A 14,204-nucleotide genomic window follows, 5' to 3' on the forward strand; every position below is an offset into this window, starting at 1 on the left:
ACTGGTGCAACTAGCAAACCAAAAACAACATAATAGTGGTTATTTAGCCTGATAAAACATCACTGCCGACAGACACAAGCAGAAATGTAGCAGCCTGTACACCTAATCATTAGCGATCTGACATGCTGTATTGCATGGAAACTGTAGTCTACTAACAACAGCTACATAGTCTAGTTTACTATGGTCCTGTACCTCTGACCAGGATCAACAAAGTGGTAATGTTGTGTATTGTATATACAGTATTTCACTTCAAACAGTTTATTTCATTTAATTATACACAAGAGAAAAAAATGTATGTACAAACATTTTTCATTACATTCTTGTCATTTAAGCAGATGCTCTTATCCAGAGCGATTTACAAGACAAATTAGGGTTAATTGCCTTGCGTAATGGCACAATGACAGATTTTTCACCTTGTCAGCTCGGGATTCAAACCAGCAACCTTTCAGTTACTGGCCCAACACTCTTAACCGTTAGGCTACCTGCCGCCAGATCAATTAACTTCAATACAGTTCTTCAAATACATTCATCATCAATGACTAAAATAATGAATATAGTATTAAAAGACAAATTTAATAAACACAAGTAGTCGATTCATAGCTTGTTCATCATTAAACAAAAGTTATTTAGTAATATAAAATAATCCACCCAAACTAATGCTAAAAACTGATCATCACACCATCTTTATCTGATATACACGGTGTACAAAACATTAGGAACGCCTTCCTAATATTGAGTTGCACCCCCCTTTGTCCTCAGAACAGCCTTAATATCGTTGGGGCATGGACTGTCCAAGGTGTTGTGTGCGTTTCAGAGGGATGATGGCCCATGTTGACTCCAATGCTTCCTACAATTGTGTCAAGTTGGCTGGGAGTGGATCTACTCCGAATTGATCAATCCATCTCCTCCCACAGATGCACAATTACAGTGAATTCAGCTCACTGAATTCACTGTATTGTTCTTGGAACCATTCCTGGACAAGCCTTGTGGCATAATCCTGCTGAAAAAATCTATTTGCAGATGAATACAGTGCTGCCATGAAGGGATGCATCTGATTGGCAATGCTGTTTAGATATGTTTTGTTGTTGTGCACTCTCCTCAAACAATAGCATGATATTTTTTCACTGTCATAGCTACTGTTAATTGAACACTGCAGCTAGATTAACAATAATTGTAGGTTTCTGCCGATATAAAGACATGTCTATGTCCCAGAAAGTTGTCTGTTGTATACAAAGTCATTCTAGTCACATTAGCACATGTTAGCAACTACCGTCCCGGTTTAGGGACACCCATCCCGTTGAGCAGGGGTGAGCAACTCCAGTCCTCGGGCCTGATTGGTGTCACACTTTTTCTCCATCCCTAGCAAACACAACAGATTAATCAAATTGCATTCGTAACTGAAGATCATGATTAGGTGACAATTGGAGTCAGGTGTGTTAGCTGGGCCTGGGGCAAAACTGTGACACGAATCAGGCCCTCGAGGACTGGAATTGCCCACCCCTGCAGGAGAGGATAATTTAAGGAATTTGACATTTCTCATACTTTTACTTTTGATATTTAAGTCTATTTACAACCAAATACTTAGACTTTAACTCAAGTAGTATTTTACTTGGTGACTTTCACATTTTCTTGAGTTACTCTTGCCACATTAAGAGCAGAAATAAGGCTTCTCTCCTGTGTCTGTTCACTGATGACCTTTTAGCTCAGCTGTTGTTTAAAAAAATTTATCTACAGATCAGATCAGATTATGTTTACCTTGGTGTCTTTTTAACTGACACAATCAAGAGAAACTCTTTCAACAGTCAGAGCAGGAGGAAGGCTTCTCTCCTGTGTGTATAAGTTCATGTGTTTTTAAGTAGCCCAGTCGAGAGAAACTCTTTCCACAGTCAGAGCAGGAGTATGGCTTCTCTCCTGTGTGTGTTCTCTGATGAACTTTTAGCTCAGCTGATGTTGTGAAGCATTTTATACAGTCAGAGCAGGAGTAAGGCTTCACTCCTGTATGTATACGTTCATGTGTTTTTAAGTTGCCCAGTTGAGAGAAACTCTTTCCACAGTCAGAGCAGGAGTAAGGCTTCTCTCCTGTGTGTGTTCTCTGATGAACTTTTAGCTCAGCTGATGTTGTGAAGCATTTTATACAGTCAGAGCAGGAGTAAGGCTTCACTCCTGTATGTCTACGTTCATGTGTTTTTAAGAGGTCCAGTCGAGAAAAACTCTTCCCACAGTCAGAGCAGGAGCAATGCTTCTCTGATGTGTGTGTTCTCTGATGAACTTTTAGCTCAGCTGATGTTTTGAAGCATTTTACACAGTCACAGCAGGAGTAAGGCTTCTCTCCTGTATGTATACGTTCATGTGTTTTTAAGTGGCCCAGTTGAGAAAAACTCTTTCCACAGTTAGAGCAGGAATAAGGCTTCACCACTGTATGTATACGTTCATGTGTTTTTAAGGTTCTCAGTAGAGAGAAACTCTTTCCACAGTCAGAGCAGGAGTAAGGCTTCTCTCCTGTGTGTGTTCTCTGATGAACTTTTAGCTCAGCTGTTGTTGTGAAGCATTTTACACAGTCAGAGCAGGAGTAAGGCTTCACTCCTGTATGTATACGTTCATGTGTTTTTAAGTGGCCCAGTCGAGAGAAACTCTTTCCACAGTCAGAGCAGGAGTAAGGCTTCACTCCTGTATGTATACGTTCATGTGTTTTTAAGTTGCACAGTACAGAGTAACTCTTTCCACAGTCAGAGCAGAAGAAAGGCTTCTCTCCTGTGTGTGTTCTCTGATGAACTTTTAGCTCAGCTGATGTTGTGAAGCATTTTACACAGTCAGAGCAGGAGTAAGGCTTCAATCCTGTATGTATACGTTCATGTGTTTTTAAGTGGGAAAGTTGAGAGAAACTCTTTCCACAGTCAGAGCAGAAAAAAGGCTTCTCTCCTGTGTGTGTTCTCTGATGAACTTTTAGCTCAGCTGATGTTGTGAAGCATTTTACACAATCAGAGCAGGAGTAAGGCTTCACTCCTGTATGTATATGTTCATGTGTTTTTAAGTGGCCCAGTCGAGAGAAACTCGCTCCACAGTCAGAGCAGGAGTAAGGCTTTTCTCCAGTGTGCATTCTCTGATGAACTGTCAGATTCCCTGATGTTGTGAATCTCTTCCCACAGTCAGTACAGGAATACGGATTCTCTCCTGTGTGTATTTTTAGGTGTATTTTTAGCTTTGAGAAAATTGAGAAAATCTCTTCACAATGTGGGCAGTGGTGAGACCTCTTAGCTCTGTGATCTTCCTGCTGTTGCTCTCTGGATGTAGAGAATGTCTCAACATGGTCTCCTGTGTGAACAACATCAGAAGAACCAGTCAATTGGTGTGATATACATGTCAATCACATGTATTTTATGAAGCCCTTTTTACATCAGCAGTTATCAGAAAGTTCTTTACAGAAACCCAGCCTAAAACCACAAAGAGCAACCTATGCAGATGTAGAAGCACAGTGGCCACGAAAAACTCCATAAAAAGCAGGAACTTTGGAAGAAATGTAGAGAGGAACCAGGCCCAAAAAGGTGGCCAGTCCGCTTCCGGCTGTACCCGGGTGACATATGTATTCATATCAGTTGGCTGTACAATACAGGGGAATAAAACTATTCTAAAAGTCGAGAAGACTTGAAAGCTAAAAAGGGCAGTGTCATCCTCCACTCACCATCACAAGGGTTAGTAACTACACAGACTCACTTCATAGAACTTCAAAACACTGGCAGTTTGTCTACTTCACTTCTTTAGTCTACTCTCTGATCACTCCAGATAGCCCAGTGAATAAAAACAAATGCTGGCCATACTGGTGTCAAACCTTGCAAGTGTCAGTAGTATGAAATAACATCTATCTTCTCATTGAAACAGTTCTACTGCAACTTTTCATACACAGTGGGAAGTTGGAATGAACAACAAACTTAGTTTGATAGAACCTGCTCTTACCATGAGAAACAGATTTCCCAATCTTCTCCTCCTCTTCTTCATCTTTAATGTTGACATTCAGCTCCATTGTTTGACTGCAGTCTTCCAGCTTCACTGATGCCATCTCTGGATCCTGCAGTGCAAACTGGGCTCCACTGTCACAATCAGGACCCAGTGACTGTAGGTTTGGACTCCCTGTGGAAGGAGAGAGGCAGGCTGGGTTTGTCCTCACTGTTGATGTTACCGGCCTCAGACTTAATTCTAGTCGTCCTGTAGTAACAATGAGAAACAGACACAAAGTTATTGTCTTGACAGTTCTGGCACTTTCTTTATTCTCTAAAAATATATTTCTTCTTGTTCAATTATCTAATTCAGTGCTTGACTTGGACTGAAATATGTGCCGGTACTGTTTATATTTAGATGCAGGAGCTCCACAATACTGTTGAGTTAATATTCTTTTAGAGGAACATGAGCTCAAACAGTAGAAATTTGAGGTGCCGGTACTCAGCTCCGGTGAGCTCCTGTCCAAGTCATTTCAACAGATCAGGCAGCTAAGCATTGACAACAAAACATGAAATCATTCAAATTAGACAAAGTACATGCTTTAAAATGAATCTACACAACGACTATAGAATGATCTATAGTAGATTTCCCAAATTCACATAAATGCAGAAATGACAAAAACATTTAGTTCAAGGTTACAGTATGTTTTAGGCAGCACTATGTACTATTTTCCTGAATAACCTTAATAATAGTAATACCACTGTATTATTTCACATCAAAAACCAATGATATTTCCCATTTACATCATAGTAACATTTATAAAGATAGAAACAACTGAATGTGTCTGAATATTAGAACACATGATCATCATTACATTCAGCTTCAAACCTGTAGTGAGACCCTGAAATTGTGTCTCTGCACCAGCACTGAAGTCTGTTGACGCAGACCGAGTGGACAGCGCCATTTTACCAGCTCGTGAATTTTACACCAAACCAAAGATGGAACGAGATGGATTTTGGACGACATTCTGCAAATGTTCTAATCGATGAAACATCTGATACAGTTTTCTGTTCCCAAAACTAAAATCTGTTATGAACAGAGTGGACTACGTTTTGTAGATTTTACTCTTTGCAAAAGTAATTTTTTTTATAGCATTGTTTAGAAGGAAAGCAAAGGCGAATTGAGTTATTGTACACAAGCACTTCACAGAGGAGTTCCCTAACATAAATATGTACTAGAACGCGCCAATAGGATCTTGTTAGCTTGTTCTTGACTCATCTGTTCCTATTGGAAACAACTGGTTGTGGTCTATTTTTGTTTAGTTATAAAAAATATTTGGTGCAACTGTCCGCGCATTCAGAGATCCTTGGGATGCCCATACCCCATTATATGAGAAGGGCGGTGCTTAATTGAGCCGGATCCTCCAGCACCTCTCAGTTCTGTAGTCTTTCGTTCCGGAACCCATTTGCCAGGATCAGGTAGCATGAAAAATAATTTCCAATGTTTGCAATGTAGAAATCCTAATAAAAGCAATCAGAGTAGTTACATTTGGATTCCTCTGTAATTGTCATGCCCCCTAAAAATTGTATTATGAAAACGTGCCTGATATTCTAAGAATATATTCATGTTGGGCCGTCCCGGGTTTATGGTTTGTGAAACATTGTAGCCTATGTAGACCAAGGCGTGTCCATTGCTGTGGTGAGAGAGAAGCACGCCTGTATCTCTCACAGAACTAAAATGAGATTAACTTTCTATCATCTCTCTCCCTCTCTGTGCTGTTATAGACATGAGCTCTTGCCAGCATACTTGGGGTACAACATGTACGCTGCGGCATGTATGGGCTTCAGGCAAAAGTCTTCATGCTTTTTGATGTATTTCAGAACTGCAGTTTCCTCTGCTTGGAGCAACAGTGAAGTGGGCAGGGCAGTACAAATTTATTCTCTTACATCTGCAAACAGAGTCTGAACATCAGACAGTATGGCATTGTCTCCCTCAATCCGTGCAATTGCTACTGCTATAGGTTTCAGGAGTTTCAGGCTGCTTAACACTCTCTCCCAAAATACATCATCCAGGAGGATCCTCTTGATGGGGTTGTCCATACCGCCAGACTGTGATATGGCCATTTCTTGGAGAGACTCCTTCCCCTCCAGGAGACTGTCAAACACGACAACACCACCCGAACGGGTGTTGCTGGACAGCTTCAATGTGGTGCTTATTCTTCTCACTTTGCTTGGTGAGGTAGATTGCTGCTATAACATGATGACCCTTCACATACCTAACCATTTCCTTCGCTCTCTTAAAGAGTGCATCCATTGTTTTCAGTGCCATGATGTCCTTGACGTGCAGATTCTATGCATGAACAGCACAGCCAATGGGTGTGATGTGAGGGTAGGACTCCTCCACTTTAGACCAAGCAGCCTTTATGTTCGAAGCATTGTCTGTCACCAGTGGAAATACCTTCTGTGGTCCAAGGTCATTGATGACTGCCTTCAGCTCATCTGCAATGTAGAGACCGGTGTGTCTGTTGTCCCTTGTGTCTGTGCTCTTATAGAATACTGGTTGAGGGGTGGAGATGATGTAGTTAATTATTCCTTGCCCACGAACATTCAACCACCTATCAGAGATGATTGCAATACAGTCTGCTTTCTCTATGATTTGCTGGACCTTCACTTGATCTCTGTATCCAGCAAATTAGTAGATAAAGCATGTCTGGTTGGAGGGGTGTATGCTGGGTGAAGAACATTCAGAAATCTCTTCTAATACACATTGCCTGTGAGCATCAGAGGTGAACCAGTTGCATTCACAGCTCGAGCAAGACATTCATCAGCATTTCTCTGACTACGTTCCTCCAATGAGTCAACAAAAACTTCTGATTCCAGGAGGACCATGAGCTGTTGCTATCGATAAGGTGACTGATTCATCATTTTCACCTTGAATAGAAGTAGAGGGACTTTTGTCAGAGGTTGCTTGTGTGAGAGCTGAGGGAACTTTATGCACTTGGCCAGATTATTCTGCATCTTAGCTGCATTCTTCACATATGATTTGGCACAGTATTTGCAAATGTACACAGCTTTTCCTTCTACATTAGCTGCAGTGAAATGTCTCCACACATCAGAAAGTGCCTGTGGCATTTTCCTGTAAAGATTAGAAACAAAGGAGTAAAAAACAAAACAAATACAATTCCATGTACAGATAAATAGTTAAGCAGTTAGATTAAACAACTCCTTGGTAAGATAAAAAAAAAGAATGAAACATGTATGGAAACAGATGAATTAACACTCAGTTAGCAGGCTCAAACAAGCCAAAACCCACATGGTAGAAACAACTAACTAGCAAACACACTTTGCGGTAGGTTACTATTTCCTAGTTAACAAAAAATAATATATATGTCATAAAATATATTCACCCAGTATTGTAATCAAAACGTACCAGAAAGCATGTAGTCCTTGGCTCAGACAGTGTAGTAGTGTGGGCTCAATAGCATCTCATGTGCAAGATCCAAAATATGCCACAAGACCTAGAATTGCCTTATGTGTATCCCAGAAAAAAATCACTGTTATAAACTAACTTTTTTGAGGAATTTAAGCAAAATTCCAAAATATTCCATGGCTCAACTTCCCATGGAAATTTACGGGAAAGCTTCCGACCCTTTGCAACCCTATGCACACTTCTCACATCTAAGCATCTCACTCCTACACACTGCTGCAACAGGCCCATGAATGACACCTAAAACACTGTAGTGTTTACGGAACAAAAGCGCTCATGGGATAACTGACACTTCCTACCTTCACCTTATCTGGCAGACTCTACATCAAAACTCAGCATGACAGATGTCTTCTGTTTCCCCACGCTCTACACCGGATCTAAGACTCACCAAACGACGAGCGTCACAGACACCTGGAATCTTCCATTTCAACTGCTCCTCCTCAACACTTAAACCTAATCCCATTATCACTTCTTTCAATGCCGCCCTGTTCCGGAGAGCTATTTGAGTCACAATTATTGTCCCCAATCGCGAAATCCGGAGCGCTTGCTGGACATAGGAGAAATCATTATGAGTTCCCTCCGAGTTACCTTCACCAACTCAACTTCCCTCTACACTCAGCTCCTTCTCGGGGGTCATCATTTGCACAGTCGCGTCCATCTAGGAAGTTCTGTAAGAAAATGTCACTGTGTTCCCGCAGTGCACGTTATAGGATTTACTCAGAAACGTGAAGAAATTCACTTTACATTATATTCAAGTGAATTTGTGGAAAGAACGCTCATTCCAGTATAAACATGTAAGTATTTATTGTCCATCGCAGTTAATTCATCCTCACTCTTGTCACATTCACTTTCCTCTTGTAGCTCTTCTAAAGGCTCTGTGTGATCCTCCATTCCATATTCACTCAAAACATATTCCACTTCTCTCCTTATTTTCTGGTCCACCATCTTCTCTTAATCAGATCTTCCAGAAGGCTTGTACAATCCCCCACTGCAATCCCCCATTCCACTTTTTTTCTGGTCCGCGTGTCCCAGCTCATCCACACCCCACTAGCCTCGAGTAGCTGCATACTAATAGAGTACCACAGTATAAATCCTAATACGCATAAAACCTAGCAGTCAAACAGGGAAATGGTTCCAATCATTTTTCCACCATTCATTTTTCCCCAGAGGATTTTAGAAACACTTAAAATAAGGGCTGTGTTTCATGTAGGCTTACCCTGGTTGACGTTTTGATAAGCATGTAAATGTCTCTAGGACAGGGTGACTTTTATCAATATATTCACCTGTACTTACCAACCACAAAAATGAAATTTTAATTAGCTGCTAATGTGGCTATCATAAGGACCTACAAACGCCATGATGATCTGGACAAGAGTGCCGAATCGAGGCAAAAGTAAGGATCTCTGGGTTAATTATGTAAGCCAAATTTAGTTGTTTATAAATAAGCTCCATTTATTTAAATAGACAATTATGTGAACTGTCTTGTGCAATTTTTTTATTGACATAATACCTGTTAGCAAAGGTGTCAGCTAGAGATGACATGCAGGAGCTTGCAGTGATACGTTTTGCATGATGTCTACTTTGATGCTAATTAGCATTATATAATCTGAGAAGAAAGAGAGCCAAATATTGATAAAAGTCACCTTGACCGAGAGGGATTTACAGTTGAAGTCGGAAGTTTACATACACTTAGGTTGGAGTCATTGACTCGTTTTTCAACCACTCCACAAATTTCTTGTTAACAAACGATCGTTTTGGCAAGTCGGTTAGGACATCTACTTTGTGCATGACACAAGCAATTTTTACAACAATTGTTTACAGACAAATTATATCACTTATAATTCACTCTATCACAATTCCAGTGGGTCAGAAGTTCACACACACTAAGTTGACTGTGCCTTTAAACAGCTTGGAAAATTCCCAAAAATTATGTCATGGCTTTAGAAGCTTCTGATAGGCTAATTGACATCATTTGAGTCAATTGGAGGTGTACCTGTGGAAGTATTTCAAGTTATACCTTCAAACCCAGTGCCTCTTTGCTTGACATCATGGGAAAAATCAAAAGAAATCAGCCAAGACCTCAGGAAAAGAATTGTAGACCTCCACAAGTCTGATTCATCCTAGGGAGCAATTTCCAAACGCCTGAAAGTACCACGTTCATCTGTACAAACAATAGTATGCAAGTATAAACACCATGGGACCACGCAGCCGTCATACCGCTCAGGAAGGAGACGCGTTCTGTCTCCTAGAGATGAACGTACTTTGCAAATCAATCCCAGAACAACAGAAAAGGACCTTGTGAAGATGCTGGAGGAAACGGGTACAAAAGTATCTATTTCCACAGTAAAACGAGTCCTACATTGACATAACCTGAAAGGCCGCTCAGCAAGGAAGAAGTTACTGCTCCAAAACCACAAAAAAAAAAAGTCAGACTACGTTTTGCAACTGCACATGGAGACAAAGATCGTACTTTTTGGAGAAATGTCCCCTGGTCTGATGAAACAAAAATATAACTGTTTGGCCATAATGACCATTGTTATGTTTGGAGGGAAAAGGGGGAGGCTTGCAAGCCGAAGAACAACATCCCCACCGTGAAGCACGGGGGTGGCAGCATCATATTGTGCGGGTGCTTTGCTGCAGGAGGGACTGGTGCACTTCACAAAATAGATGGCATCATGAGGACAATGACCCCAAGCATACTTACAAAGTTGTGGCAAAATGGCTTAAGGACAACAAAGTCAAGGTATTTGAGTGGCCATCACAAAGCCCTAACCTCAATCCTATAGAACATTTGTGGGCAGAACTGAAAAAGCGTGTGTGAGCAAGGAGGCCTACAAACCTGACTCAGTTACACTAGCTCTGTCAGGAGGAATGGGCCAAATTTCACCCAACTTATTGTGGGAAGCATGTGGAAGGCTACCCGAAACGTTTGACTCAAGTTAAACAATTTAAAGGCAATGCTACCAAATACGAATTGAATGTATGTAAACTTCTGACCCAGAAATAAAAGCTGAAATAAATCACTCTACTATTATTCTGACACTTTACATTCTTAAAATAAAGTGGTGATTCTAACTGACCAAAGACAGGGAATTTTTACTAGGATTAAATGTCAGGAATTGTGAAAAACTGAGTTTAAATGTATTTGGCTAAGGTGTATGTAAACTTCCGACTTCAACTGTATACAAAAACTGGTATCAAACCATGCAAGTGTCAGTAGCATGAAATAACATCTACCTTCTCATTGAAACAGTTCATCATGAAACAGTTCTACTGCAACTTTTCATACACAGTGGGAAGTTGGAACGAACAACAAACTTAGTTAGATAGAACCTGCTCTTACCATGATTAACAGATGTCCCAATCTTCTCCTCTTCTTCTTCATCTTTAATGTTGACATTCAGCTCCAGTGTTTGACTGCAGTCTTCCAGCTTCACTGATGCCATCTCTGGATCCTGCAGTGCAAACTGGGCTCCACTGTCACAATCAGGACCCAGTGACTGTAGGATTGGACTCAGTGTGGAAGGAGAGAGGCAGGCTGGGTTTGTCCTCACTGTTGATGTTACCGGCTTCAGACTTAATCTGAGTTGGCCTGAAGTAATAAAGAGAAACAGACACAAAAGTTAGTCTTGACATTTCTGCCACTTTATTTTCTAAAAATATTGTTTATATTTATGTGCAGAAGCTCCACAATACTTTTGAGCTGATATTCTATAAGAGGAACATGAGCTCAAACAGTAGAAATTTGAGGTGACGGTACTCAGCTCTGATGAGCTCCTGTCCAAGTCAAGCACTGATCTCATTTCAATAGATCTAGTAGCTAAACATTGACAACAAAACATGAATTAATTCATATTAGACAAAGTATACACTTTAAAATCAGTCTACACAACTTAAGTGCACTTAATCTATAGTAGATTTCCTGAATTCACAAATGCATAAATGACAAAAACCATTTAGTACAAGGTTACCGTTTGTTTTAGGCAACACTATGAACTATCGTGCTGAATAACATTGTCTTCACTGTATTATTTCTATCAAAACCGATAGTATTTCTGTTCACACCATAGTAACATATATAGATAAAGATAGAAACAACGTAACGTTAATGCATCTGAAATTTAGTACACATGTAGAAAAATTGATAATCATTACATTCAGCTTCAAAACAGTAGTGCAACCCTCTCTCTGCTGCACCCTCACTGGCTGCACTTTAAATTTGTTCCATTGTATTCACAGGAATGTCCCTGTATTGACGTGAATATTGTTATTATTGTTGCAATAAAAAAATAAAGAAATCCGTTGACGCAGACCGAGTGGTGCCGCCATTTTACCAGCTCGTGAATTTTACACTAAACCAATAACTTGCAAAACGAATTCAGAAATCTCAAATAAATGTATTCTTTATGAAATTACCTTGAGAAAATGATGTACATCCACTCAGACAAACCCCAACGGCTCTAACTATGTAACGTTAACGTTAACTTGTAAAATAGTTATCACGTTCTTCACTCGGCTTGACACAAAAACACATCAAACCTTTACCAAACGTGATAATAGATTAACGGATGTATTACTTAAAATGGTATGACATTATTTTGATATTAGAAAGTTTAAACGTGCTATTACATACTTTTAGTAATACATAGAAACGGACACTTAGCTAATCTTCTTGACTGCACCGTTCTGGCGCTTTCTTTACACTGGAGAATGGTGCATGCCTGCCCGGAACTTCCTGTTCTTCCACTAACACCGTCCGTGCATTCCGGCATCCTTGGGAAGGCCCTACCCCATTACATGAGAAGGGGTCATAGCCTTCTGCAGGACACTTCTCCTTTGCATAGAGTTTATCAAGATGTTGATTGTGTAATGCTATTTCTATAATATTTGCTGGTCTGTGGTGTGTAATGAGGAGCAACCAGACGCTGCACATGACACATTTATGAAATTGATTATTCCAGTTACTAATAAGCACACGCCCATTAAGGAAATGACTGTAAAACGGTTAAATCTCCTTGGATTGATGAGGAATTAAAAAATTGTATGGTTGATACAATGTGCTTCTACACCTGCATTGCTTGCTGTTTGGGGTTTTAGGCTGGGTTTCTGTACAGCACTTTGAGATATCAGCTGATGTAAGAAGGGCTATATAAATACATTTGATTTGATTTGATAGTGTTGTGGAATTTTGACTCAGAAATATTAGACCTTTACTGGAACCTGTGAATTCAAATTAGACTTTATTACAAAGTAGCAAAGCCGTGCACTTCCATGGAAGAACCACATTCTCTTTCCACAGACCTCAGACTTTATAGGTTTCCACTTTCAGATAACACACATGGTCACTCCCCTCTATGTAGATGATTAACACCCCTTGGCCTCTTGCCACCATTATCTTTCTGTCTCAATTCTTGACACAAATGCATGCGTCTGTCCCATGATACTCATGGGACTACACAATGGCTCTCCCCAAGCCTATAATGGCACAGACATACACATACAATACAATCACATGCCTTAATGCACGTCACAAGACTAAGCAATGACTTCCTTCAGGCCTACAACAGCACAAGCACACATACATAATGCAATTGCATGTCTCAAATTAAGTCATAGGACCTATGTAATTACTTCCTCATGCCTATAACAACAGCACGGCATACATTTTCCGCTTACGTTCTTGTTTTTGCATGTCTAGTGTTTAACTCCATGCTGACCCAGTCTGTACATTATCCTGAGCTCAGCCTTTATTCTGCTTACACATGTCTATTAATTAACCCTATGTTTTCTGTCTCAATACTGCTGGGAGAACAGTCTAGATATTGGAAAATCAAGGGAAGGACACTCAACAAGCACAGCACTTACACAAATGACTGATGATTGGCTGAGAGAAATTGATGATAAAATGATTGTGGGGGCTGTCTTGTTAGACTTCAGTGCAGCTTTTGACATTATCGATCATAGTCTGCTGCTGGAAAAACTTGTGTGTTATGGCTTTACACCCCCTGCTATAATTTACATTTACATTTACATTTAAGTCATTTAGCAGACGCTCTTATCCAGAGCGACTTACAAGTTGGTGCATTCACCTTATGATATCCAGTGGAACAACCACTTTACAATAGTGCATCTAACTCTTTTAAAGGGGGGGGGGGGGGGGTTAGAAGGATTACTTTATCCTATCCTAGGTATTCCTTAAAGAGGTGGTGTTTCAGGTGTTTCCGGAAGGTGGTGATTGACTCCGCTGACCTGGCGTCGTGGGGGAGTTTGTTCCACCATTGGGGTGCCAGAGCAGCGAACAGTTTTGACTGGGCTGAGGGGGAGCTGTACTTCCTCAGAGGTAGGGAGGCGAGCAGGCCAGAGGTGGATGAACGCAGTGCCCTTGTTTGGGTGTACGGCCTGATCAGAGCCTGAAGGTACGGAGGTGCCGTTCCCCTCACAGCTCCGTAGGCAAGCACCATGGTCTTGTAGCGGATGCGAGCTTCAACTGGAAGCCAGTGGAGAGAGCGGAGGAGCGGGGTGACGTGAGAGAACTTGGGAAGGTTGAACACCAGACGGGCTGCGGCGTTCTGGATGAGTTGTAGGGGTTTAATGGCACAGGCAGGGAGCCCAGCCAACAGCGAGTTGCAGTAATCCAGACGGGAGATGACAAGTGCCTGGATTAGGACCTGCGCCGCTTCCTGTGTGAGGCAGGGTCGTACTCTGCGAATGTTATAGAGCATGAACCTACAGGAACGGGTCACCGCCTTGATGTTAGTTGAGAACGACAGGGTGTTGTCCAGGAT

The 14,204-nt window shown here is 41.0% G+C and overlaps 2 protein-coding genes across 2 annotated transcripts in view; one reads left to right on the forward strand and one right to left on the reverse strand.

The window, feature by feature from the left end:
- Window positions 1-14,204, forward strand: part of LOC139533047 (zinc finger protein 436-like) — a 175,541-nt gene that overhangs the window by 133,568 nt on the left and 27,769 nt on the right. The gene's annotated exons all lie outside the window — the stretch shown is intronic.
- Window positions 1,280-12,215, reverse strand: LOC139531408 (uncharacterized). The gene is made up of 4 exons (XM_071327856.1): window positions 12,053-12,215; window positions 10,763-11,011; window positions 3,898-4,200; window positions 1,280-1,359 (listed from the first exon to the last, which is right to left on the reverse strand). Exons 1-4 carry the CDS (start codon window positions 12,189-12,191, stop codon window positions 1,280-1,282), a joined length of 771 nt encoding a protein of 256 aa, XP_071183957.1. The 5' UTR covers window positions 12,192-12,215.

The sequence above is a fragment of the Salvelinus alpinus genome, chromosome 10 (assembly GCF_045679555.1).
Source record: "Salvelinus alpinus chromosome 10, SLU_Salpinus.1, whole genome shotgun sequence".
NCBI classification, from domain to species: domain Eukaryota; kingdom Metazoa; phylum Chordata; class Actinopteri; order Salmoniformes; family Salmonidae; genus Salvelinus; species Salvelinus alpinus.

Bases quoted from the DNA above. Each gene is read 5' to 3' on its own strand.
- LOC139531408 (XM_071327856.1), bottom strand. From the start codon at position 12,191: ATGCCGGAATGCACGGACGGTGTTAGTGGAAGAACAGGAAGTTCCGGG. The intron at 4,201-10,762 runs GTAAGAGCAGGT...TTGTTACTACAG, and splicing joins TGGGACATCTGTTAATCATG to GACGACTAGAATTAAGTCTG. The intron at 1,360-3,897 runs GTATGAAAAGTT...TGTGTTTGCTAG, and splicing joins TCATTCCAACTTCCCACTGT to GGATGGAGAAAAAGTGTGAC.